Here is a 26,193-nt window from a genome sequence, read left to right as displayed (position 1 = left end):
ATTATACTGCCTCCTGAGAAGTCAAACTGAACTCAGACCACCGCCTCCATCAAGGGTCAGTAGATGAGGCTTTCTGGAGAAAGGCGGAGGAGGGGCAGCGGGTGGGAACTTATCAGAGTTAGCTCAGCAGGGCACCTGCTGCCCCCTAGATGCCCCATGACACCAGCCTGCCTGAGGACCCTGTCATCAAGCCCCAAGAAGTCCTTCCCCTGTCCGGAGTGGGGGGCAGGGATGAGGCCCGGGAAGAACCAGGGAGAGGTGAAGTGAGGAGAGGCCTGTACTGATGCTCCCCACACCTGCCGTAGGCCCGGGGCTCCTGTCCCTACACCCTTACTTCCTGCCACTCAGCTCAAGCAGCTCTCCAGAGGTCAGTGTTTCTCTTGACTAATTACCACCACTGACTCCTGGGCCTCCCTTAAATGGCTCTTGGGAGCTGTAAGGTCCATTAGCTGTAAAAGCCTTTGGCAATCTCAGCCTCACAAAGAGATGAATGTGGGAACAGGAGCTGGGGGAGCTGGCCACAATAAAACTCACCTGGATATGCCTAATAAAAAAGAACAAATAGCAGCCAGGTGGCTGCTGGCAGGACTGGACTCATGCCGGATGTCTGACCAACAGGCCTTCAGAGAGGGGGGCCTCACTTGGACCCAGGTAAGGAAAGGGGGCTGCTCTGGCCCTGGAAACAGGAAGCAGCCCTATTGCCAGCCTGCCAACATAAGAAACCTCTTAGACCTGGCTGGCCTTTATCCCTTCCCCTTTCCAGCACTATCCAAGGATATAGCTAAGGGTCTCAATTATCTGATCTCCTCAGTCTGATCTTGGATGCAAATGGAACTGCATTCCCAAACCCAGTTGAGAATGCTGGTCAAACCCAAACCAGACCCAAACCTAGTCCCCAACAGCTGCTTGCAGATGGGCCACTCTGAATGCACTAGCGAGGCCAGGAGTTAATGGTCTCCGAGGGCTTGGGCCACCAAGGCCTGGATACCAGGCCTGCTTCCCAACCCAAGATGCTCCCCAGCAAACCCCCTGAGTGCGAGTTCCCCGAGCACATACCATGTGCCAAGCAGAGGTAAGCCAGGGCAGGGTACCCCTGCAGTGAGGCAGGAGCCCCATCCACAAATAACCGTTTCTCAATGTGATTTCCAAAGAGGACACTATCTGGGGAGGCCTCTGGAAGCCTCCCTGGCTTAATGCCCACACCCCAGCTTGGAGAGGTGGCCCTCGGAGCTCGGGCCCCAATCTGTCTGCTAGCATCCTCGCGTTTATCACACTGTTTCTCTAAGTGGGATCTGAGGACTAGCTGAACCAAATTCACTGAGGGTTTCTCCAAAGCACGTTCCTGGGCCCCACCCAAACCACCTCAGACTCTGGGGAGGCCTGGAATCTGCCTTTCAACGAGGTCCGCAGATGACTTCATGCACGAGCAATCCCAGAACAGCACCACTGGGATGTGATTCTATCTCTCTTGTCTGTCTGTCTCCCCTGTCCCCCGGACACTCTGCAAGCCGGGATAGGACAGCTTGTTCACTCATGGCTGCTCCAGGCCTCACACATAGTAGCAGGCTTTGGGCAAATGGGGAATTAATGCTAGCGAGTAAAAGCTGGCCAAAGACTGGAGACATACTCTAGATGAGTGAAGGGAGAGGAACGGCATCACGGATGGAGGAGATACTGGGAGCAAGGGCCACTACAGGAAAGAGCAGCCCCAGAGAAACAGCCAGCTGTTCCTGACCCCAAGAGAGTGACTCTGACTGAGCCTGATTCCTCTTCTGCCCTTAGATTTTCCAGAGAAAAGTGTCTGTGGTGTCCTGTCTATGAACTTCCCTTATAATTTATTTTCTATGCTTCGGATATCTTTTGGTAACTTGGTAATTATGAAATTTATCATCCCTTCAAAAGAGAATACGTGTGTGTGTTGTCAATGTATGAGGTATAAAAAATAGCAAAATGAACACCTATCTGTGTGTATGCATACGCCTAATATCCAGAAATTCTAATATTAGGAATAATGACATCAGAAAGCTCCCTGTATGCAGTTCCTGATCTCATACCTCTTGTTCCCGGTTGGATGGGCCACTACCCTGAATTTTGTGCCTATTACTCCCTTTTTTCTTTAGAGGTTTATTGCATGCGTATAGTTTTACGAGGCTTTGAACTTCACATAAACAGTGTCAAACTGTGTATTGCAATTTGCTTTTTCCCCAGTCAGCATTACGTTTGGGCAACCCCTTCCTGTTGGTGCCTGTGGCTGAGGTCCGTTTATTTTCACTGCCGGGTGGTGTTTCGTTGTACAAACTGACTGTAATTCACTTATGTATTCTCTTATCAATGGCCATTTGAGTCAGTTCCCAGTTTTCGCTATAATATATAATAACATTCTGTATATATGGTATAATACACAGTAAATATTCTTCTAAGTGTCTTCTGGTGCATACCTGCCAGATTCTCTAGGGGTCTCAGTCGAGGAGTGGAATTACTAACTCACAGGGTCTGCACATCTTTAGTTGTACTAGTACTGCCACGTTGTTCTGCAGAACAGCTGTAGCAATCTATGTTCCTATCTAATGTACAAACTCACTTAACCCCGTACTCTCGCCCACGTTTCGTACTGTCAGAGTCTAAGTTTTTGCCAGTTTGGTGGATGTGCGAAATTTCTACTTTAATATGCACGTCTTTACTTTCTACAATGAAGCTCAGAGTCTTTTCATGTTTCCTTTTTTACTTCGATTGGGTTTGGTTTTGATTTTGGTTTTTGCCATTTGGATTTTCTCTAAGAATTGCCTGTTTATGTGTTTTGCTCATTTTTCTATTTGGTGGATTGTCACACTGGGCCAATTTCCTGGGCCTTTGGCTCTGATGTACTGACCTGCCACTTAGCCTACTGTCAGCAAAATATCACTAGCCCAAGCTGATTTCCGTGTGCATCACCATCTCAGCCACTCCAAACCAGCCAGCTCATCACAAATGGGAGACCTGAAGGTCTCCAGGCTTCCCAGTGTCTGAACTAACTCCCATCGCATCGGAACATGCACAGGCTCTGGAGTCACACCTACCTGGGTCTGAATCCTGCTTCTGCATCTTACTAGCTGCACAATTTTTGTACTTACTTTGAGCCTTTATCTATAAGTGGGGGTAAAAATACCCACCTCAGAGGATATTGGAAGTTAACAAAAACAATGCGTGTGCAGTACCTGCCACATGGTTGTAGCCATCTCTAGATCTGGGGCCCTGAGTCCTACTAATCTTTCTGTAGGTTCCTCTGGGACTGAGACCCCACTGAGAACCACAGCCCTCTGGGTTTGGGCCCACAGGTTTTCCTACGTGCTTGGACACCTCAACTCATGCAGCCCAGAACTAGAACTTTTTTTTTTTTAAAGATTTTATTTATTTATTCGACAGAGATAGAGACAGCCAGTGAGAGAGGGAACACAAGCAGGGGGAGTGGGAGAGGAAGAAGCAGGCTCCCAGCGGAGGAGCCTGATGTGAGGCTCGATCCCAGAACGCCGGGATCACGCCCTGAGCCGAAGGCAGACGCTTAACCGCTGCGCCACCCAGGCGTCCCCCCAGAACTAGAACTTTTAGAAGGGGAGTAACTCCTATTTTAATTCCTGACCGCACCAATAAGATGAGTAACTACAATCCCGCAGAAGAGAACAAAGAGGGAAGTAGTTCAGTCCCTGCATTTCTTTATAGGTCATCAAACATTAACTGCGCACCTACCTTGTGATGGGCCCTGATCTAGGCACTGGTTCAAAGATGAATCAGGATGAAACAAGAGACCGAGAAACAAAGACAGACGGATGCATAGAGAAATAAAAGATGAGAGAGAGGGAGAGAGAGAGAGAGAAACCACATGTTTAAAAGGATCTGGGGACTTGTCTGGTGCAGAGCCTAGCTTCTGGTCCCTCTCTGACTTGGCCTCTGTAACACCTCTCCTTGCTGGGAGCTCTGCCCATCTTGGTGCTCTCTCCTGCTTGGGACTCCATGATACCCCATTTTGGGGGCTCGTCTCCTCACTAGCTAACTACCACTTATCGTTTGCTCCTTAAGTCCGTCCTCCTTTGAATCCACCTAAGGTACCCCAGCCCCCCCCCATCAGCCCCCTTTGTACCATCTTAGTCAATAGCACCCAAGCCAAGCGGCCTCAGTGACTCACTATGATGACCCCCAAACCTAGCTCTCCAGCCCTGACCTTCTTTCCTGAGACCCACATCTACATTTCCAACCTGCCACTGAATCTCTTTATGTTTAACTCCCAAATTAACTTGCCCTGGTATTCCATAGGCACCTCAAACCCAGTTCACCTAAAGCTTGAGCGGTCGTCTTCCCTGTCTTCCTTCCCCACTCCCTTCTCAGATCCAGGTAAGAAGGCACCTCCTCTGTGAACACACGCCTGCCTCCTCCAGAGTGTCTCTGTCCTCCCAGCTGCTATACCACTCTTGTCTGATCACATCTGGAGCACTTATCGTGTCAGCTTGTCCTCATAAGTTTATATGTCCGCCCCCCACTAGATGTGAGCCGCTCTGGGCAGCTCCTGTACTGAATCTCCTCTGGTCCCCAGCACCCAGCTGAGGCCTGACACATGGCAGTTAACACAGCAGGCTGAATGGTGGGAGACAGAGCCCTGAGGAGGGAAAGAGATCGTCGAGACCGTGAAGCACATTAGTGCCAGGGCCAGGACTCCCACCCTGGTCTCCTCACTCTTTGCCCTGTGCCCTCCGGGCAAACTTTGGGAAAGACAGTGAAAGGAGAAGCTAGTGAAAGGGTCAGATTGATGGGGGCTGCTTGGCTTAGCTCCTATGATGGGCCCAGGAGTGGCCCAGCCTGAGGCCAGTTTCTTCAAACACTGCTCCCATTTCTGTAAAGTCTCCATCCTCAAACCACCCACTTCCCATCCCTGGACATAAACTTAATGATGCCAGGAGAACAATCTAATCAAAGCACTTTCACATCCCTAAAGAAATTGCTGCTGGAAGCACTTATATGTTATTAGCTTTTACATAGAATGGGATGGGCCTGGGCCCAAGGCCAAGCTTTCCTCATGGGAGAGCATGCAAGTGGTGATGAGGATGGTATGGCCTGGTCATCACCTGGGCAGCATGGCTGATGCACCTGGAGTCTGGACACACAGGGAGCTGGTGAATGCTGAGATTCTCCCTGAGGAGTGGGTGAAGGAGCATGAAACCCATGCAGTTGAAGAACCCAAAATATACAGTAAACATCACATCAGATTCATGAGTAACATTCTCCTACTAAGTATTGGAAAAGCATCACTGGTGGCCTTTACGCAAATATCTTAAGGACACTGGCTAGTACACGAAGACCCACCATATTTACTGGTGTTGGGCTGCTATCTTCAGTTCCGTTCTGCATGTTTAGTTTTTAGGGAAAGACAGACGGGTTTGTTGCTGGGTTGTAAGAGTTAAACAGAATCACGCGAACGTGGTGGTAACTCAGCCACGGGGGAGGATGAACACCTAAAGACCGCCAGATTTCCTCCTTCATCTTTCTGTCCACTCAGACACCTAAAGTCTGCTTGAGAAAAAAACAAAAACAAAACAAGTGGGGACCACAAAGCAGCTGGAATTCCGCTCATGGGACCAGGAAGGACAGATCTGTTTGCCCACGGTAATAGCCGGAGGGAAAAGTCAGTCATAGAGAGGGGAAGCAACAAAGGTCATGCCCAAGGAAACAAAGACAAGTGTGGGGCAAGGGACGGGCAAAGCATTAGGTGGAATAAATGAATCCATCCATCAGAAGCAAGATCTGAATGCGGATGTAAACCAGACCAGGGCAAGGTCCAGCATAGAATCTGTGAACAACGTAAGGGGTTAAAGGCTCACTTTACAAAATGAGATATTTGTTTTAAGGAGTGCTGGTAGAGCTGACAGCTCTGTAGAAAGCTACAGAAAGTAAAACAGGCCTCCAGGAGGATAATATTATCCTCCTTCCAAAGTAACATATCCCAGACACCACTGGACCTCCTTTGCTATTTCAAACAATAATTTTTTTATTAAAAGCTAAGTGTCAAAATGGATAAAACAAATATTAACATGTAATAGGGAATGGGACAATGGATGAAAGGGATTATATAACCAGTTTGGCAAGCAAGTCAGTGAGGTAGAGAGAGGTGAGTTATTGCAGTGGAGAGAAATCAGATATTTTACTGACAAAAAATAATTTCCCTGTCCAGCAGATGCTTTTCTTTAAAGTGGATTGTCAAACATGCTCTGAAGGCATTTGGGGATAGAAGCAGCGGAGTTTGGGAGAAGGTTTCAAAAGGCCAGCAAGAACAAGTTCACTTCCCTTTAGGTTAGGGTTAGCAGTCCTGTGCTGATATAAAATTTCAAGTTTTCAGCAAAGCACTCCTGGGCAAGCACGGGTAGGAACTGTACCAAAAGTGCTTCTAGATCAGTGGTTCTTAGCTTGTTCTCAGGTGATCAGAATCATCTGGGAAAGTTTTAAAATACTAATGCCTGGGCTTCACCACCAGAAAATCTGATTTAATTGATCTGGAGTGGAGTCTTGCTATCATATTTTTAAAGACTCCTCAACTAATTGCAGTGGGGATCCCAGGTTGAGCACTACTGTTCCAGAGGTGCCTGTGGTATGGGAGAAGCTGCACAATCTTAGGGGAGAGGAAAGTCTGGCTTCACAATTCAGCTGCATTACTTGCTGACCTGGTGAAATGAGCAGGTTACTCACCTTCTCTGAGCCTGTTATCTAATTCTTAAAATGATAATGTTATCATGATTAATAATGAAATAGTAAACAAAATATTGAAGGAATTACCCCCAAATCAGCAACAAGACAGATATCCATTACCACCATCCCATTTCATATTTTACAGTGGCTCTAGCCAATGAAATAAGACAAGAAAAAGAAATACAAAGGTAAAATCGTCAGAAAAGAGGAAGCAGAACTGTCGTAATTTACCAATCACATAATTGTGTACACAATCTGTACACAATCCAAATTTGTATAAAATCCAACAGTCTACACATCATTATATTCAAAATTGTATTTTCTATGTGTCAGCAACAATTAGAAAATAAGAATTTTAAGATAGCATTTAGCATAAAACATACCCAGAAATAAGTCTTTAAAAGATGTGCAAGATGTTGACACTGAAAACTCAAAACATAGCTAAGAGAAATTAAAGGCAGTCTGTATAAATAGAGGTATACGACATTTATTGATTGGAACACCCTATACTGCGTAAGAGGTCAATTATCCCAAAATTTCTTTATAAATTTAAAGAAATCTGAATCAAAATCTTCTCAGGTGTTTCTGTGGAAATTAACAAGTGGATTCTAAAATGTACAGAGAGGGGCAAAGAACCTAGAATTACCAAGATAATCTTAAAGAACAAAGTTAGAGGATTTATACTACCAAATGTCAAAACTTCTTATAGACTATAGGGACTCAAACAGTGTCATATTGGGATGGACAATATGGACAATATGGACAAGGATGGACAAAAGACTAATGGAATAGAAAAAAGAAAAAAACTCCAGAAACAGACTCACGCATATATCATCACTTTACTCACAACAAAAATACCTCTTTAATTAAGTGGTGAAAGATGGTCTTTTTGGTAAACAGCGCTGACTCAACCAGATATCATCTGAAAAACACTGAACCTCGAATACCATTAAAAAAATTAATTTGAAATAGATCACAGACCTAACTATGGAGTGTAAAACAATAAAGCTCCTAGAAGAAAATAGAGGGTCCCTTTCTGATTTGGGGGTAAACCACCAAGTAGAAAAGAACAGATCCATCAACTGGACTTCATCAAAGCGAAGCATGTCTAGTCATCAGAAGACACCATCAAGAGAATGAAAAAGCAGACCACAGGCTGAGAACATACATTCTCAACACATACACCTGACAAAGGGTTCATACATAGAATATATTTTTCCAAGTTTATAATTGAATAACAAAAAGACAAAGAAGTCGTTTTCTTTTAAATGGGCAAAAGTCTCAGACATTTCACAAAATAGCCAAAGGGTCAATAAGGATACGGGAAAATGCTCAAAACCGTTGCTCATCAGGAGAATGAAAGTGAAACCATCCTGCGAGATCACGCCATGCCTGAGCAGGTCACAATCTGGGCGCTGCAGGTCCGGCTAAGTTGTGAACTGCTTCACCCCTCTGAAGAGACCCAGAGGAGAATGAAACACTCCTTTGGAAACTGTGTGGTTCCTTCTCTGTGGGCATGTTGAACCATCTCCCCTCCCTCCCTCACGCTTCCTTAAGCCCGTTTCTCTTTCTCATTCCTCTTCCCTCTCCCCGTTGCTCTCTGTCTCTGCGTGGGACCACAGAGCCCGTCACCTGCGGGCAGGGGCAGACGCTGGTGTTGGCTCTATGCGGTGAAAGCGGGCCCTCTCTCCAGGCCCGGCTGTTCCCAGGAAGTGGGGCCTCCCTAGCCCAGTCTGCCCCACACCTACACCTTCTGCGGTCCCCTCAGCCTCCTCACTGTCTCCCCTTCCTGCCCGCTCACCTCCAGACCAGCACCTGCCCCCGCTTCAGAAGCCAAAGGGGAAGGCAGTGTGGGTGGTGCAGGCGCCCCGACGCCTTGTCCGGTGCCCCCAGGACCCCCTGCCTCCCGGTGGCCCAGCTTCCCGTCTCCCCAGCACTGGCGTCATGTTTACATCGGACTTCTTGTTTATTTTCTGCTCTCTCCAGATTGCTTGGGGGACAGGCGGGAAATGCGCTTCGCCGAGCCCGCGGCTCCCCAGCCCACCACACACATGCACAGAAGCGCAGGCCTCCATCTGTAAATTCACAGGGGAGACAGGCACCCTGGCGACTCCTCGAGGAACGCCACCCCCTCAACACGCACCCAACCCCGGAGAAGAGGCCCCAGAATTCCCAGCCCGGCCGGCTCCCCGCTTCGGACTTTTGCTCATCACATTTGTCTTCCAAAATTATTTCATAGGTCACACAGTCCCAGCGGAACACACACCTCCCTCCGCCAGACAAGAAAACTGAGGTTTGTGGGGATTAGAAAACTTGCTTATGGGTCCTCAGCAAACCAGCAGCAAAGGAAGGGCTGGCCCGGGTTCTCCCCACTAACCCCCAAGTGGGGGACAGGGTCTGTTTGGGAACCCAAGAACGTGGGCTCAGGGCCAGAGGAGTGAGAGGGAGGGGAGGGGAAGCTGGAACAAATTACTAGGGACAGATGGTATAAAAGTGGGCTAAGGGAAAATCCCATATGAAGATTTTGGGGCATTCTGTCCTTACCGAAGGGACACTTCAATGTCTGCACTCCCCACTCCTACCCCACACCTGGGCCTGAAGCAGCTCACAGAGGCCCAGTGAGGTCACATGACCTACACTCCGGCCTCAGGCCTGCTGCTCACAGTGGGAATGTGGGGTTGCACATCACGTCCCTTCTCTGGGCCTCTACCCTCTCATCTGCAATGCGGAAGGCTGCCCCAGAACTCTTTCATGGGCAAGCGTTGTTCACCTGGTGTGCCAGCCGCTTCCCTGAGGGGCTGAGGTGCGGGCGATATGGTGTCTGCTGGTAGGAAGCTCCGGCCACGCTCCGAGGCCAGGAGGCGTGGAACCTGCTCCCAGAACAGCAGCAAGTACAGTGTGAGCGCCAGGAGGGAGGAGAGCAGGCAGGAAGGCTGACCAGAGAAGGGCATCGGAGCCCTTTCAGCAAGTGCGCGTGAGACACCCGCCCGGGCCACCCCAGCCTCAGCAGGTGCTCCAAGGCAAGGAAGGCCTGGAGAGCAGAGGACTGGTGGGAAGAAAACCTCACGTTGATGGCGCATGGACTCATTTCGTCCTCTCAGCCTGCAAGGCAGGAACTGTCACTCCACTTTACATATGACAAGACCAGGGCCTAGAGGGCTGCAAGGCCAGCACCTCCTAAGAGCTGAAACCGGGCATGGAACCCAGACCTGCTCATCAAAGGGGCAATGTGCTGGAGGCAGCCTGCTCACAGGCACCTCTGTGCCAGGCGAGGGGTTTGGGGTCCAGTGAGAACTGGGGGGCTTAGGAAGGGTTCTGGCAGGCAGACACGTTAGATTACAAGATGTATCCACATCCTCCTCCTGGAGGGAGCTGGGTTGGTAGGAGGAAGCTCGCGTTGCCTTGAATTTGGAAGTCTCCCTTCCCCCCTCCGCACCTCCTCCCCGCTCCCCCACCCCCCATACACAGTCCCGGATCAGTGTTTCGGACCCTGAGCCCACCAGCCTCCTCAGCTCCAGAAGACAGCCTCCGGCGGTGTGACAGGGCTGCCGCTGCCGCTCTTATCCACCAGGGGTCGCTGCCGCACAGCGCAAGGGGGCTTACGGAGGCCCCGACCGAGCGCAGCCTGTCTCTGTCGCCGCAGCACTTCGTTCAGGCGGCCAGGGGGCTCCGTGCCTTGTCCAAACTCAGGCTGTGCCTTGCCCGTGAGCTGCAGCCCCCCAAACCATCAGGACCTTCCTTCGGTCTGAACAATACTGGCCTGTCATCTCAGCGTGAACTCTTGTGAGAGGCGGGAGGCTAGCAGGGAGGTGGGACAGTGTGCCTAATTTTGTTCTTGCCTCTCTGCTTCCTGACCTCCTTCAGGTCGCCTCACCCCTACTCTCAAGGTGGAGGGACAACCTTGGGAGATTTGGAACTCAGAGAAGGAAATGAACCACACCCCCACTAGACAGCCCCCTTGCAGGGATGGGGAAAGTGACCGTGGCAGTCCCCATCCCTGTCTACCTGTCAGTCACAGCATGGACAGCTAACAGGCACTCTGGGGTTCTTTGCACTGTTCCAGCCCATTCCCAAGACAGGTGAAGGCCTGTACCTGGGGGCAGGAGGGGTGGGTTGAGCCCCAGGGTTGAGAGGTATCTGGGACATCCATTCAAAGGCATTCCCTCTCTCTCCCTCGCTCTAGCAGCTACTCCTGGATCAAGAAGGGGCTGCAAGTTAAATTAAGCAAAGATTGCTTGTCCCACTCACCCCACCCAACCTCTCGGACATACTGAAACTGCCTGTATCAAGTTTCAGAGTAGCTGCCCTGCCTTGCACACCACACCCTTTCCAGCTAATGAGAGTATGTAAGGAAGGCTGTAGCAAACAGAACCTATAGCTGGGAGCAAAGGAATGGGGTTCTCAGCCCAGGCTCTGCCTCCCCCACTGTCTCCATGCCTTCCAGCATCAACTCTCCCCCCTGTAAAATGGGTGTGACCATTTCTCTCTGCCCTCCTTACAATGTGATTGTGAGAACCAAATGAACAAAATAAAAGAAAAACTGGCTTTTTTGTGAATATTATCTACTTATGACCATCTGCAACCCTGCGGGGAAGAAGCAGTAGAGAGAAAGTCCTGGGACATGGCAGCTAGAGGAGCAGGACCTCCCCCACCTTGCGCCTTGCCCCCTGCTCCCTCCTGCAAGGGTCTCTGGGATTTAAATAGCTGGATCCCGGTTCCCGCTGCCTCCAGCCTAGCCCTTCAGATGTCAGGGCATCTCAATCCCAACAAGCTGGCCCAGGAGACAGGGGAGGGGTGGCGGAGCTGCGTGGAGAGAGGCAGCAGTTTTCCTATCCTCGCCACTGATGATTTTCTTCTTGGACTTGAAATTGAGCCCTCATTCCCTTCCCCCTGCTCATCTTTAATTTCTCTCCATCTTTAATTTCTCCATCGATTTTCATTAAACTCTCCCTTTGGCTCCAGCACAGAGTGAACTCCTTATTTGAAAAAATAAAACAAGAGGGAGGGGGGTGGGAATAAAAGGAAGCTCTTTTGAAAGAAAGATGGTCTCCGGTCTCAAGGCTGGAAGAGGCACTTCCTAGAACTGTCTTGGAGGTTGTCTAAGCCTGTCTAGGCATTGGGCTTTGAGTCCCCCCACCTCCCCCACTTATGGCCCTAGACCCATAGGTTCCTGCCAATCAGATCCCCAGCCCCCTGCCTGGACCACAGCCCCAGTGTCGCTTGAGCCCCAGCCTCCTGCAACCCCATCCTGGCTCCTGGCCCTGTCCAACCCCAGCTCCTGCACCAACAGTGCCCTGACCTTCCTCTCACCACGCGGAACATCTGGAACTCTGCCAGGACGGTTGTAAAATCCCCAGGACTCAGCCTTTTGGGGGTACGCAGGGTTTCCCCAGCTCGACCTGAAATGGTGGAGACAAATGGGCCAGCAGGAGGAAAGGGAAGCAAACCCAGGCCTGGCGCTCTGTCCACGCAAGCACCACACTGCGACCCCCACCCACACTCTCGCACGGCCTCATCACGGCAGGTCCACCAAGGAGTTGTCCTCACGTTAGAAAGAGGAAACCAAGGTTCAGAGAGGAGTGACTTGCTCCCGAGCCCTCCATCAGCCTCGCTAAACCCTAGAGCCCTCCCCCTTAGGGATGCCAGTCCACCTTCCCCGGCCAGTCCTCCAGGAAGGCTGCCTTGACCAGTCCAGGCAGGCGGGGCCATCTGGCCATCCAGACTGAGTTGGGCCCATCTGCTCTCATTGGTCTGTGAGGCTCTGGGGCCCTCACTCCCTCCTGGGCCCTTGTTTTCTTCCTCCAGTCTTCTCCAAGGTGGGGTCCAGAGAACACTGTCTCTTCTTCCAGGCTCACCCAGTTCACTGAACATAGAGCTTCTGAAAAACTTATAGCTCCACTACCAACTGGCCAGCTGTGGAGACCTCTGCCTTTGCTGAGGCCACTTTCCCTTGGCCTGCCTGGGAGCTCCTCCTTGGCCCTCTGAGCCCAGCTCTACTGCCTCTTTATTGTTGCCTTCACCAGCACCCCAGGCAGAGGTGGTGCCACCGGCCTGTGGCCTCTGATGGCCATGGGACAGCCTCTTCCCACTGTCTGAACTTCTGGGCTTCTCCCCAGCCACCCCCAGTGGGAGACAGGGAACATAGCTGTTGGTCTCTCTTCTCCAGAGCCCAGCACAGAGTCTGGGGAATGAGGGGCGACTGTCTGCCAAGGACATAAGGGAAGTAGGAGAGAATTCCTGAAACTCACTGGTTTAGGGGAAACACAATGCAGGGGAGGCTGTGGCCAGGATGAACCAGATCTCTGAAAAGAAAGGATAGATTCTTGAAAGGCCCTTCAGACACCTCTGGAGAGGTCTTTGCTATGTTTTGACATCTCGCCCCTCCAGCCCTCTTCAGGGAGTGTCCAAGTCCGGCCGCTGCCCAAGCCAACACCCCGAGCCTGGCTCCCAAGAAGCCGTTCCTCTGCCGTCCCCACCTCAGAACCAGCCAGCCTTGTTCTAAAGCTCTCCAGTTCTGAGCACTTTCCTCATCTGTAAAATGGAAAGGATGCAAGGACTCATGCTCCAGCCCCACGCAGCTTCTCCATACTGTGCACTGAGCAGCCTCTCCCACCGTGCCAGCCCCTCTCCCACCAGGGCAGCACTCCCCCATCCACCCGATGGGAATCTTCCCCAGGCCAGGTCAAAACTCGGGCCATTAGCTTGCTACCTGCCACAATCCTAATAGCTACCATTTGTCGGCGCCTCGTGTGAACAGCACCCTGTTACTGCACGACTAGTCTCCTCTGACGGTCCTCGGGGTGGATTTCAACATGCCCACTTCACCGAGGACACCGCACCTCTGGGAAGGTAAGTCAAGTCTTCAGGGAAAGGTGCCCAAGCTCGTCGTGGAGAAGCCTGGACTCCAAACCAGGAGAGCCTGACCATCAGAGGCCACGGCTTCCCCACCGTTCTGGGAGGCTTCTCAGCAGATGGGCCAGGAGGGAACGGATGAGTAGCATGATTGCTGGGTGACGGACTGAGCGAATGAATGAAGGAGCGAGCGGATGGCCTGACCGAATGATGGCAAGGACACCGATGCCAAAGTGACTTCACAGAGTGAATGAATGAACCGCGACTGAATCTAGGACCACACAAATGCCCCAAGCCCGACAGAGCTCAGGCATCACGCAGCAGGGTGTCTGGTGCTCTGGCTAGACCCACGCCTCTGACACCGGGGTCCGGGCATGATTTAGCGGACCTCTCCAGGGTTGGAGGGAAGTGGGGGAGCCGCATGACAAAGATGAATTTCACCAAATCCAGCACATTTCTCACTGCCAATTAATTAAGTGAGCCTCAGTGAGGAGCCCAGGCCAGTAAATCAGCAGAAAGCTGGGACTTTGACATTATCTGACTAGTGCATGAATTGGGCCTTGTGAGTGGGTGGCTGGCAAGAGCCCCTGGGCACCACACTCCCCTGTTATGCTGTGGTTTCTACAACCCAGCCTGTCTCTGGGCTTCTCCACCCTCCACTCTGAACACTAACAACGCCTCTGGAGGCCAGCAATCAGCAGTCCAGTATCACAGTGGGGCAGGTGTGGGCAGGACCTGGTGGGGGGAGGGAAGGGGGGGCATGGCAGGGGTGAGAGAGACCCTGAGCCCTTCCTGGGTCTAGAACGTCTCTCAACTTTGGAAGCAGCATGCTATGAGGAAAAGAACGTGGATGTTGGCCTCATAGTGTCAGATTTGAGTCCTGGATCCACGTAATGGTTCACAGCCCAGGCTGGCTTGGGCTGGGCCGAGCCACGATGACATGACGACTGGACCACTCATTAGCTGTGTGCTCTTGAGCAAGGTGCTTCCTTCTCGGAGGCTCCCATCCTTCTATAAACAAGGGGGATAATCACAGCACCAGAGGAGTAACGATTACATGACACAGTGAAAAGAAGGGCTTAGCGAAGTGCTTGCCCAAAGCAAGGATCCGCTGTTAGTTACTGTCCTGTTCATCATTGTCACAACAATCTTATTACCTGTTAGAACAGAGGTCAATACACATTTTCTGCCGAGGGCCAGATAGGAAATGGTTTTGGCTCTGAGGGCCGTATGGCCTCTTACAATCACTCAACTCGGCAGTTGTAGCACAAAAGTAGACCGTCAACACCTAAATGAAGGAGCCAGCTCCACTACAACTTTCTGGCTCAAAAACTTGAATTTGAATTTCACAGAATTTTCACGAGCCACAAAATGTTATTCTTCCGCCTATTTTTTTTAACCATTTAAAAATGGGGAGGGGGGGGAAGAACTCTCCGCTCACAGGCTGTACTGAAACAGGCAGCAGGCTGAATGTGACCCGCAGGCCATGGCTCGTGCCCCCCTGCCCTAGAATGGAAGCTCCATGAGGACGAGGGGGTCTGTCTCTAAACACTGCTAAATTCTCAGTACCTAGAACAGTGCCTGGCAAAGAGCAGTCCATAAATATTTGCTGCATGGATGAATTACATGATGAGTATTTTTGGTGACAAGTCATTTCAGCTCTCCGGGCCTTGCTTTCTTCATCTGTGCAATGGGGACGTTTGCATTCTCAGGCAAGCATCAGATGTCATTCTAAATCCTGAGGAGCCAGTAGGCAAGCACAACGGCTGTAGCATGTAGTTGCTGTTCTGGCCACCAGGGGGCTCTTCTCAGGTTGGTCACCCTCCCGCTCCGAGCCTGGCACAGTGGTGTTTCAGGACTGTTAGTGGGTGGAAAGTAATCTGCCCTGGGCAAGGGGAATGCCCAGTTAGGACTACCTTCTCTTGTGCCATTCGGGGGTGGGGGAGGTTAGCACATTGGCCAGGAGCAGCAAGGAGACCCTAGGTTTAGCTGCAAGGACTTTTTTGGCACTCTGAGAGAATCTATAAAACCAGCAGGGCCGTGAGGGAGCCTGGGCATCAGACGCAGGCAGACGGGGTCCAAATTCTGACTCTAGAATGTACTTTGTGATTTTAGGCAAGTCACTGAAACTGCCTGAGACTCTGTTTCCTGTCTTTAAGATGGAGAGTAAAGAGCGTTCACCTCACCGGGTTCTAGTGAGTTAAAAAGGTATGTGTGTTGGGGGCTAGGTCCGCACAGGCCCCAGGCAGCCCATCTGGCCCAGGAAAGGTGCACTCACGCCTTCCGGCCTCGGAGCAGCAGCAGGAAGGTGGAAGGAAAAATCGCCTCCTGACTCCTCAGCTACACAGGTTCTCAGCTCTAAACAAAAAACTCTGCTGTTTTTCTTCCCCGGATTAAAAATTTCCTGCTGCTCTGCAAGCTCTCCGAAGCCAAGAAATCCACTGCTTTTGGAGGGCTGGCGATTCCAGTCCCTTCTATTTTTTCCTGTTCTTCCCACTAACCAGCATGAAAAAAGATGAAAAACAAACCCAGTTTGGCCGTGTTTCCACTGTCCCAGGAAGAGGATTTTATGGGAGAAGAGAAGATTATTCGGCACATAGAGCTGGAGACGTCCAGTGCGTTTACCTGGGGGAGTCTGTCCTTTCATCTGTTTGTCACACACACCCCCACCCCTCGTCCGTCCATTCTGCTCTCTGTGTAAGCACTCGAGTGCAAAGGACTCCGCCCCTGCAGGAAGGGAAGACTCTGCCCAGAGGGCCAGAGGGCGGGCCCTAGCTCTTCCGCCATCTTGCTTGTGACTCCAGACAAATTACTTCCCCATTTTGACCCACAGCCTTGTCTTCTGTAAAATGAGCAGAATCCCCATCCATCCTCCATCCTTGGCTAAAAGCGTCTCTGAGCCCATGATCCCTGGGTCCCGTAGCCTGAGCAGATTTGGAAAGAGGCAAGCAGAACGTGAGATAACCATCTGACTAGCGGTCCAGACCAAAGTGAAGAAGCTGGTAGGATGTGGGTTTTCTGGGAGCTGGGACCAGACTGGGGGACAAGGGTACAGAGGGAGGGGGACATTTTGTTTGCCCCATCCCCATACAGACCAGACTCAAGGCATCTATCCCCAATCCTGAGAGTACCACAACTGTCACCAGCCTATTCCTGGCCTTTGAACCACTCCTCCATAAAATTGTTCAATATCTTTCCTTGAAACTTGGTCGAGACATCTCCAATGTCAGCCCCAGCCTCCCCAACCCTCCTGGCTAAAGTTCCTGAGGGCCCATCTGCAGGCCTCAGAGCCACTCAGGCCTGGGTGGCAAAGAGCAACCTCAGCCCTGCAACCTGGGGAGAGTGGGGGTGGGGGGGGCGGCAGCAGCTGGAATTAGTCACATTGTCCCAAGTGGGCCTGGGGCTGAGGTACCTGGGCCTACCAGATCACTCCCTTCCCTCCGGCCCCGCCCACCCCATGCCCTGTGGACCCAACACACGCTTGGACTTCAGCTTCTGTTTCCCCACTCCCTCTGTCTTGGTGGAGCCCCACCTGCTTTGCCCAGACCAAGGCACATGTTTCTCTTGCCTACTCAGCCCCCCAGGGAGCAGGATCCTCCTCCTTCCACTGGGGTCCTGCCATGAGTGAAGGACCAAAAGCCCTGACCTTTGACACCACTCTGCACGCTACTTGTCTGCCTCCTGCTGTGTTCTGCCCACTGCACTATTGGCCCTTCCACCCAGGAAGTGCTGAGTGCCCCTTTGAGCCCTGCCCTCCCTGCCCAGACTCCTCAATCCCTGTCCTCTTCATTAACTCCCATAGTCAAGATCCCAGCAGCCCCATTGGAGAGATGCCTGGGAAAAAGAGGTTCTCAGGGAACAGGTGGTCACCAGATCAATTGAGCCCCCCCACGGCCCCCCCACCCCGACTCAGGTACCTCTCGCCCCACCCAGCCAGCCAGCTGCTCTCTCACCTTCTCCAGCTGGTGGACACCCTCTTCCACACAGCAGATGGACGCCAGCGTGCGCAGTGCCTGGGGGTACAAGCACCGGAAACTGTCCTGGCGGCAGACCTTGAAGAGTGCTACGACCCCGCCCTCCTGCCAAGAGAAAGAGAATGTCACGTGACCTCCCTGGGTCATGATTCCTGGGGCTGATGAGAGAATAACAGGCATCCCTCACTCAGCTGCGATGCCTTCAGATCTGGAGGGCAGCTGAATATGCCACCCCAAAATATGTCACTGGGGCGTAAAGATTGTTTTGAGCTGAAGGTAATTGGGAAGAAGCAGATACCAGAGATCTCTGGCCTCCCCTGTGTGCCTAAAAGGAGGACATATATTTACAGAGATACCCCCTTCTCTGCTCTCCTAGGAAGGAGAAAAGTTAATCACCAGGACAACTTCAGACCCTTACAGCACGGAGGTGGCCCCAGGGGAACCCTCACAACAAACCTGACTAACCATCCTTCACCCACGATTAGTTTTCCATAGATCTGCCTTCTCACGATCTACCTCCCCTAGAGATTCAAAGTTCTTCTCAGGTTTCCTGTTGTTTTGTTACTTTCCCTAAAATTGTTCTTTTTCTAAAATGCTATATAAGTGCAAGTTCTAACCAACCCTCTGACTCATCTCTGAGAGCTCACTGTGTAATCATAATGCACACGCTAAGAAACTTTTGTTTTTCTCTTGTTAATCTGTCTTCTGTCAGCCCAGTTTACAGGGTACCAGCCAGGGAACCTAAGAAGATGGTAGAAAGAAGAGAATGCTTCCTCCCCTACAGTCCCCCCCCCCCAACGCACACACTTTCATGCTCAAATGCATGCTGCAATGAAATGCTCCCTCCACAAGTACTATCACTCCTGATAGTCCAAATTGGAGGTGGGACTCCCCAAATGCTTCTGGGGCCGGGGTACCAGGGGCTAGGGCAGACATATTTGAGAGGGCCAGGCTCAACACCATTCGGCCCTGCTCCCACACAGCTGGCAGCGCCCTCTCGGCAGCCTGCCGTGGAATAAGCCTGGAGTCATCAGAAATAGATTCTAGAAGCAAGTCTGAGGCAGGTGGAGGGAACTGAAGCCTAGGGGCCCAGTGCTGGTTCCCCCTCCACCAGAAACCACTATTACGCCTCAGATCCTCCCAACCACCATGGCAGGCATACAAAAAAAGGAGTCTTATTTATATCAATACTAGAATTTCTTCTCATTTTGTGAGGGAAAAAAATGCCAAGTCCAGATGGGTGAAATAATTCACCCAAATCTACACATCCTTGTTTTCCCTTCTTCACTCTAGTTTGTAAAAGAAAAGAAAAAAAAAGAAAAACCTTCAGGAACGATCACCCTAGCTGAGTGCGGACTGTTCTTTTGTGACAGCTGGTCCTGGAAACACCTTTCACATGTGGAGACTTCACAGCAGTCTGGGAGGACTTCTGGGAAGAAGCCCAGGGTGAGTCACTCATCTTAATGGTCATATTTATTCTATAAAAATCACTGAAGCCCCCCAGGCTCTCAGAGCAAAGTGAGGGAGCCAACAGGTCACAAAGCAGACCCACAGGGCACCCAGGAAACTGGTGGTAACGCCACCGCGGATGTCCAGAGCATGAGACGCTGGACACCCCACATCTGCCTTTGCCCTCTTTCCTCCCTCTGCCCTCCCCTGACAGCTGCAAGGGTGCCTGGGGGTGGCAGCAGGAAAGAATGCGTGAAGACTATCGGGAACTTGGTCCTATGGGACACTTGCCTTTAACCTCACCCCTTCTGGCTCTCACTAAACCAGTTTGCACTCTGCTCCCCAAACTGGAAAAAAAAAAAAGTCACCAAAGAAGAAGGTGAGTCCAGCAAAAATACCATTCCCTGTCAGATTTTTGTGACCTCTTTCAACAATGTACCTCGCACCAGGCACCGTTTCATGTTCTGGGGACACAGCTGTGACTGACGGGCAGATAATGAGCGAGCAACTGGAAGGAGCAGCGGCAGTGACCGCGACGGCCCGGCACAGGCTCGCTGAAACAAGTCCTCCCGAATCTTCCTTACCTGGCACCCCTCAAAACTCAGCCCAGCAGCCCTTTTCATTCTGAGAGTTCTGCTGCTTATCACGGCAGGAACCAAGATGAGTTCGTCATTTCTGACATTTTATAATCAGCTGAGAGTGATCCTTAACTTTCGTCTTCCCACTTCCTTTTGGGTAGTTCATTTGGTGGGGAAAGGGCATATTGTATACAGCTGGTAAATGCATTCATGCAGCTAAAAACTATTAATGGTGCATCATACGCCAGACGCTGTGCTAAGCACTGAACAAGACTGCCTCAGGCCCGGTCCATATTGAACTCATGGTCCGACAACCCGTGAGTCATGGGATGGCAGATGATTTTTAAAGCAGGAAGAAATCTGGGTAGGGGTGCAATGAAATGAGGGGGTGCAGGGTTATAGGAACACAGAGCAGGAACTCCTAACATAATCTGAGAGGGGACTGTGAAAGGGTCAGAGAGAAGCACTCTGATTGTAAATGCATGGCACGACTCTGATAAAGATAGACTAGTGCATGACAAGACACCCCCTCTCTTACTCCTTGCTCCACAATCATTTATCCCTGCCTTCCTACTTTCTAATGGTCTCTGAGACAGCTGATGAGGGTTCCACATAAAGACCTGACTCAGACAGTCACTGAAGTAAAATAAAATTGCTTCTTAAAGTGAGAAGAAAAGAAACAGGAGTCCTAAGGTCTCCCTAGCCAGCCCTGCTGGTTATTAATGACCCCCCCACCTATAAATATTTATATACATATATGTGCTTACATATGCGTTTATATGTGTATGTATATATATTTTTATATGTGTGTGTTTATGTTTAATCATATGTATAAATATTATTTATATGTATGATGATAGAGATGATAGAAAAATAGATAGATACATAGATATGGTAATCAACAAGTAGGTAGGTATTTATATCTGGAGCAGACAACAAAGAAGTGGTACCAAAGAACGCCAGACTGAGAGCCAGGATCAATATGGCAGGCTTCCTTTGGCTCGGGAGGCACTGAACCCAGCATAACTATATTTAAGCCTCCGTACCCATTTGCACTGGATTCTCATTACGTTGTTTCCCAAGCCTGTGAAAAATAGCTTTCTTTGCATTTTTAGCTACTGCCAAAGCTAAAGGGAGGAAATCCTAAACCCAGACGAAAGGGACTCTGGTTCAAATCCTGGCTTTGCTGCTGGTTAACTTTGACTAAAAATGGGGTCACGGCAGCTATACAACCGAGCTATTGGGGGAACAACTCAGTTAATAATGTATGTGAAAGGGCCCAGCACCCAGCTCTGGACAGCCAGGTGAGGGTCAGTCTGTGGAAAGCTTCCTGGTTAGAAGAGTATCTCAAACCCTCCTAAAAGGTATCCCAAGACTTGGGATACGTGGGAGGAGGAAGGAGGCTGCAGAGAAAGTGAGATGGTCTAGTTGTGTGGGCTACCCCGAAGCCCCCTCAAGGACCCCAGAGCAGCACCCATCATAAAGCAGAGCCAGGAATCACCCGAGCTAGCAGAATTGCACTGTTGGCTAGAGCTTGTTTAATTTTATAGAAAGCTATGGGCTCAAAGCCAAAGTGTATCATGGTATGTATTATTCAGGCAGACTTGGGATAAACTGTCATAAAGCTAAGGAGGCCACTTGTGGGGTGTAGGCTAGTGGTGGGGGGAGTAACAGAGGAGCAGGATAGGGGATAATTTTAACAAAGCACAGGGGAGTTTGCTCTGCTCTGCACTCAGGAAGGGATGGGGCTTACCACTACCATCACAGGGAGGACTGGGTTTGTTCTTGGCCTTCAAAGGAACTCAAGGGGCTGAGAGGACAGACCTCAGACAGGCTGCCCAAAGCATCTTCTGGAGGCAGCTCAGATGGATGAAGTGCCCAAAGACAGACCACACTGGGCCCCAAGGAGGTGGGTGAGGAGGGCCACTGCGAGCAGCTGTCCCACATTTGTCACAATGTTGGGCACACGGAATGAGCATCAGCAGTGAGGATGCTGTGTACAAGGGACTCCCAGCTCCTGCGTCACCGTCAGGAACCCAGACACAGGGATTCCACTGAAGAAACCATTCTCACCATCTTCCAGGCTGGAAAGATGGGAGTCATCCCTGAATCTTCTCTTCACTTCAGCCTTCTGTCTACTCTCTCTCAAGGGCTGGAGACATAAGATTGAGATTTAGATTTTGAAGTCAGTAGATCTGGTTAAAATACCAGTTTTGCACTTAATGCCTATGACTTTGGACAATTATTTACCTTCTCTCTGAGCCTCTGTCCCCTCATCTTAAAAATGGGAATTATAATTATAACACATCAGAAGATCATTGGGAGGATCAGATGAGATAATAAATGAAAAGCTTAGCGCAGTGCTTGGTGAAAAGAAAGGATGCAGCAAATAATGAAAGTTGTAGAAGGGGGGAGAAGGGCAAAAGGAGGAAGAGGAGGAGAAGAAGGAGAAAGAGAAGGGGCTGCTAAGAGGCAGCTCAGAATAATAAGCAAGAGCATAGCTTTGCTGCCAAGCAGGCAGTTTCAAATTCCAGCTCACCCACTTACTAGCTGTGTGACATTTAAAGCTCCCTAGTGATTCTAATATGCATCAGGGTTGAGAACTTCTGAGTCACTCTTTGGCCCAAGAATCTAAAGGGCCAGGATGGAACCAGAAGTCACCACTGTGGGCTTTAGGATCATGAGCTCTGATTTAAAGAGACTTGGGTTCTAATTCTGACTCCAATCTTTATCAGTTGTGTGACCTTGAGTAAGACCCCTAAACCATTTCCTCAATTATAGATGAGAACAACATGATACCTACTTCCTAGGATCGTTTTATAATTTAGAGGGAATAACGTCTGTAAGGCATTAAGCACGCTGGACAGCAACACTCAAGTGTTAGCTATTGCTGTTGCATACAATTTACTTCTCCCCTAAGCAGAGTTGACGAGCATTTACCCTCCTCTTCCAGATTTCTTTAAGGGCTTAGATGAGTGCTTCTGAGAGTGGCCATGACTCAGAATTACCTGTAGGGATTGTTAAAATGTAGTCTCAGTAAATTTAGGTGGGGCGAAAAGTATCTGTGCTTTCCAAAGCTCCCTGAGGGATTGTGACACAGAGTGAGGACGGGGAACCACTGGGCTGGAGCATCTTCCTGTAACTGCCATCTTAAGTCTACTGAAAGACATAACTTCACTTCCAATTAGATCACTGCTTCTATCTCCATGGCAATGTCATTTCTCAAGTTAAAAAAAAATAGTAAAAACAAAACAAGATCCTAGTGAGATCCTAGGGTTATCAATTGCCTGTATTTGCCTTAAGTGTTTGGACCCCAAGTGTAGGGGCAAATTAACCATGAAGCTAGAGAATTAAAACTTCCACTGTGGGGTGCCTGGGTGGCTCAGTTGGTTAAGCATCAGACTCCTGATTTTGGTTCTGATCATGCTCTCAGCGTCATGGGGTCGAGCCCCACGACGGGCTTTCTGCCCCTCCCCACTGTGCTCTCTCTCTAAAATAAATCAATCAATCTTTAAAGAAAACCTTCCATTGTAATCGATGAAAACCACTGTCCTCCTCAATTCTGTCTTCTCCTCATGTAGTATTGCAGTGGCTGCAAGTATTTTGGGGATCCATCGAGAACCTGAGTTAGGGGATATGTTTTGTTTGGGTTTGGTGGGATACGTAGAGATGAGCAAGGAGGGTTGATATTTCTAACAGATACCACATGAAGAGAATTATACAGACTCTGGGGGCACCAGCTTTTCTCTCAAGTGGGAACTGAAATCAGAGGGCCTAGCCACTATTAAAAATGGAGACATCAAGGCCCAAAGAGGGGAGGTGACTCTTCCAAGACCACACAGCAAACAAATGTTAGAGCCAGGACAGACTTCCTGAGCCAGCTATTCCCACCAAACTAGGTTCCTCCCACTCTCCCCAGGCCTGTCACTTTGGCCACTAACCAGGAAGCTCACCTTGGCTATGATGCGGCATAAGGGAGCACCCTCCTGGGTCAGGCTGAACAGGTTCCCTGTGGTGGATTCCGTGGTGTAGATATTGTCTGAGGCATTGATTTTTCTCACCAGTGCCTAAGAAAAGAGAGCAAAGTCTCATGGTTACTCACTCCATCTATCCTCCACTAATCTTCCTTAATGGAATACCAGTGGGTCCATGCTCCTAGAAGCCCCCTGGAATCTATAATCCTGCCCCATCCACAGTCCCACTATGGAGGTGATGAGGTATTCTAGCTTTGGGAAAGACCTGAGTCTGCATGGGGTCCAAACTATTTTTCAGAAATCTGGGATAATTTCAAACTCCTGGGACATGGACAACTAATGTGTTGTTTTGATCAGAAAATCAGATCTCAGTACTGATGGTCTCAACAAGTACTGCTTTGTTGTTCTACTGGCTTCAAATGAGAACAGAAACTAGCAGTTAAATGAGCCATCAAGTTGAAAACCAATGAGTTGCTACAGCTATGACCGAAGAATTGGTTCATTTGCCAATGGCAAACTCCAGCTGGGTAATGGGTTCAGGGGTCGAGGCAAGAGAAGTAGTCCACAGTAGCTCACTGCTCAGGGGACATCTGCATTGTGTGTATAGCCAGGCCAAAACAGCAACCCGGGGAACCCTATCAGAGAGTGGGTAACTCAGCAATGTCAGACTGCTCGAGGCTGAGGGAGCTAAGACTCACAGTGAGAAGGTTGGAAATGACTGAACATAGGACCCAGGGAGAACCACGAAGAAAAGCGAATGGAAAATTCATCAACAAATGAGACATAAAGATTAGTTTAGCTTATTTCTGGGAAAAAGCTTTTTCACATATCTTGAAACTACTTCATAATCAGCCATTTGCTTTGAAGCCTATGATTCATTGATTATAAATGATTCCTACCTGCTAATTAATTCTAGCTGCTTGAATTTCTCCTGGGAGAAGTGGAGATAGTGATTCAGAAGAATCGCCTTGGGGGGCTTCACGCAAGAAAGTAACACCCCCAGACCTGCTGGTCTGGGCAGATACTCTGCCGTTTCAGTTGCTAGGTTATTTTAAAATATCAAAATGGATTTGTTTTTTTATTAAACCTAGTGTTATGGAAAAAAAAACACTTAAGAGGAAATGAGGTGATGTGAGTTCTCATGCCACCTTGCCTTTTTTAACCCATTGTGTTGATGAGGAAGTGTGTCTGCGGTTGAAAGCAGGGACTCTGGACCAAACTGCCTGGGTGCAAATCCTGGCTTTGCCATTCTGCCCATGTGCCCCAGAGCAAGTAACTTAGCCTTTCCATACTGCAGTTTCCTTATACATCAAATGAGGGGGAAATAACAGTGTCTATCTCTTATGATGGCTGTATCCATTTCTTGCGGTAGCCAATATACAGCTCATATATATATAAAGGACTTTTTATATAGTATATATTTTAATTATATATATTATAGTAATATATAATATGTAAAGGATTTTTTATATAGGACTATATATATAGGACGTCTAAAGGTACTCAGTACATGGAAGCAAAATAAAATTGTTAGCAGTTATTATTTTGCGATCTTGGGCAATACACACTCTAGGCCTCAGTTTCCCTATCTGTAAAATGATTAAAATTAAGTGGGTTTAAGGCTCCAGGTAAATGACTCTCCTTTTCTTCAAACTCCTGGAATTCTTCACACACACAATATGCTAATCCTCTATGTAAAGCAGTCTAAGATTAAGTGCGTATTTAATCAAGCTACATTAAATGTAAAAATTATTCCCTAAGATTTGATAGATGCCTCTTGTAAGAGATTCAACAAAAGGTAAAATTAATGACCAAGATTTGTCACTGCAATTCTCTGTCATGAATGCACTTCTTAGAATCCTCCCCCAGCATACCGTAAGCAGTTACATAAGTGACAATAACGTTCACACGAAAATGCCGATTTCATATATTGGGGTCCTGTACCTAAATCATAATTACTCAGTGTTCTTGATTAGTGTTTGCACTTCAAGCAAATTAGCATGACGTTAAACAATTCAACCCAATGTCTTTTGCAATCATCTACTAACATTAGACCATTTATGCCTGAGAATAATTTCTTGCTAATGCCTATACACACATACACCGTAATTACACCTCAAATCATCTTGGTGAATCAGCTCTCTGACAATGAAAAGTTGTAATCATCCTTTTCACAAAGATAAATTTGGAAAAATATGAGATCAAAGGCTCCACTGAAATCGTCAAGGCCCTAAGCATCACAGTATGTCAGAGCCAAAAGGTCTTGTCCAACCCTCACTTCACAGTTCAGGAAACTGAGATGCAGAAATCTGACCACGGTCACGCATGTGACATGTGGTGGAATTAGTTGGACCTTAACTCCTGTGACTCCAACTTCCTGTTTTCCAAAGTCAGTGGGTCCATCTCCTTCAAAGTCAGCAGGACCTCACCTGGACCAGCAAAGATAGAAGTCTCGAGACCAGGAGAACATCCAGCCTCGTTAGCAGCTCTCACTGAACTAGAGAGGGGCTCCCCATCCTGGCTCCCATTAGCATCTACAACCCTCTGCCCTGTGGTAGCTGGAGCTCCTGCTGCCGGGGGCGGGGGGCAGCACTGACGGAGAGCCCCCAGCTACTGCCCCTCTGGACCTACCCCTGTGTCCTTGTTGAGGCCATAGCT

At 49.4% G+C, this 26,193-nt stretch overlaps 1 protein-coding gene across 1 annotated transcript in view; it reads right to left on the bottom strand.

Annotated features, from left to right (window-relative positions):
* The window catches only part of INSC (INSC spindle orientation adaptor protein), a 118,700-nt gene that overhangs the window by 25,864 nt on the left and 66,643 nt on the right, over nucleotides 1–26,193 (bottom strand). The window contains exons 6-7 of the mRNA XM_026487250.4: nucleotides 23,515–23,628; nucleotides 17,514–17,639 (exon numbers count right to left, since the gene is read on the bottom strand). Coding sequence (XP_026343035.1) covers nucleotides 17,514–17,639; nucleotides 23,515–23,628 — 240 coding nt within the window. The remainder of the gene's footprint in view (nucleotides 1–17,513; nucleotides 17,640–23,514; nucleotides 23,629–26,193) is intronic.

Source organism: Ursus arctos, unplaced genomic scaffold (genome assembly GCF_023065955.2).
Source record: "Ursus arctos isolate Adak ecotype North America unplaced genomic scaffold, UrsArc2.0 scaffold_23, whole genome shotgun sequence".
Taxonomy (NCBI): domain Eukaryota; kingdom Metazoa; phylum Chordata; class Mammalia; order Carnivora; family Ursidae; genus Ursus; species Ursus arctos.
Note: the sequence above shows the minus strand (reverse complement) of the source record. Positions and strands in the feature narration are given on the sequence as shown.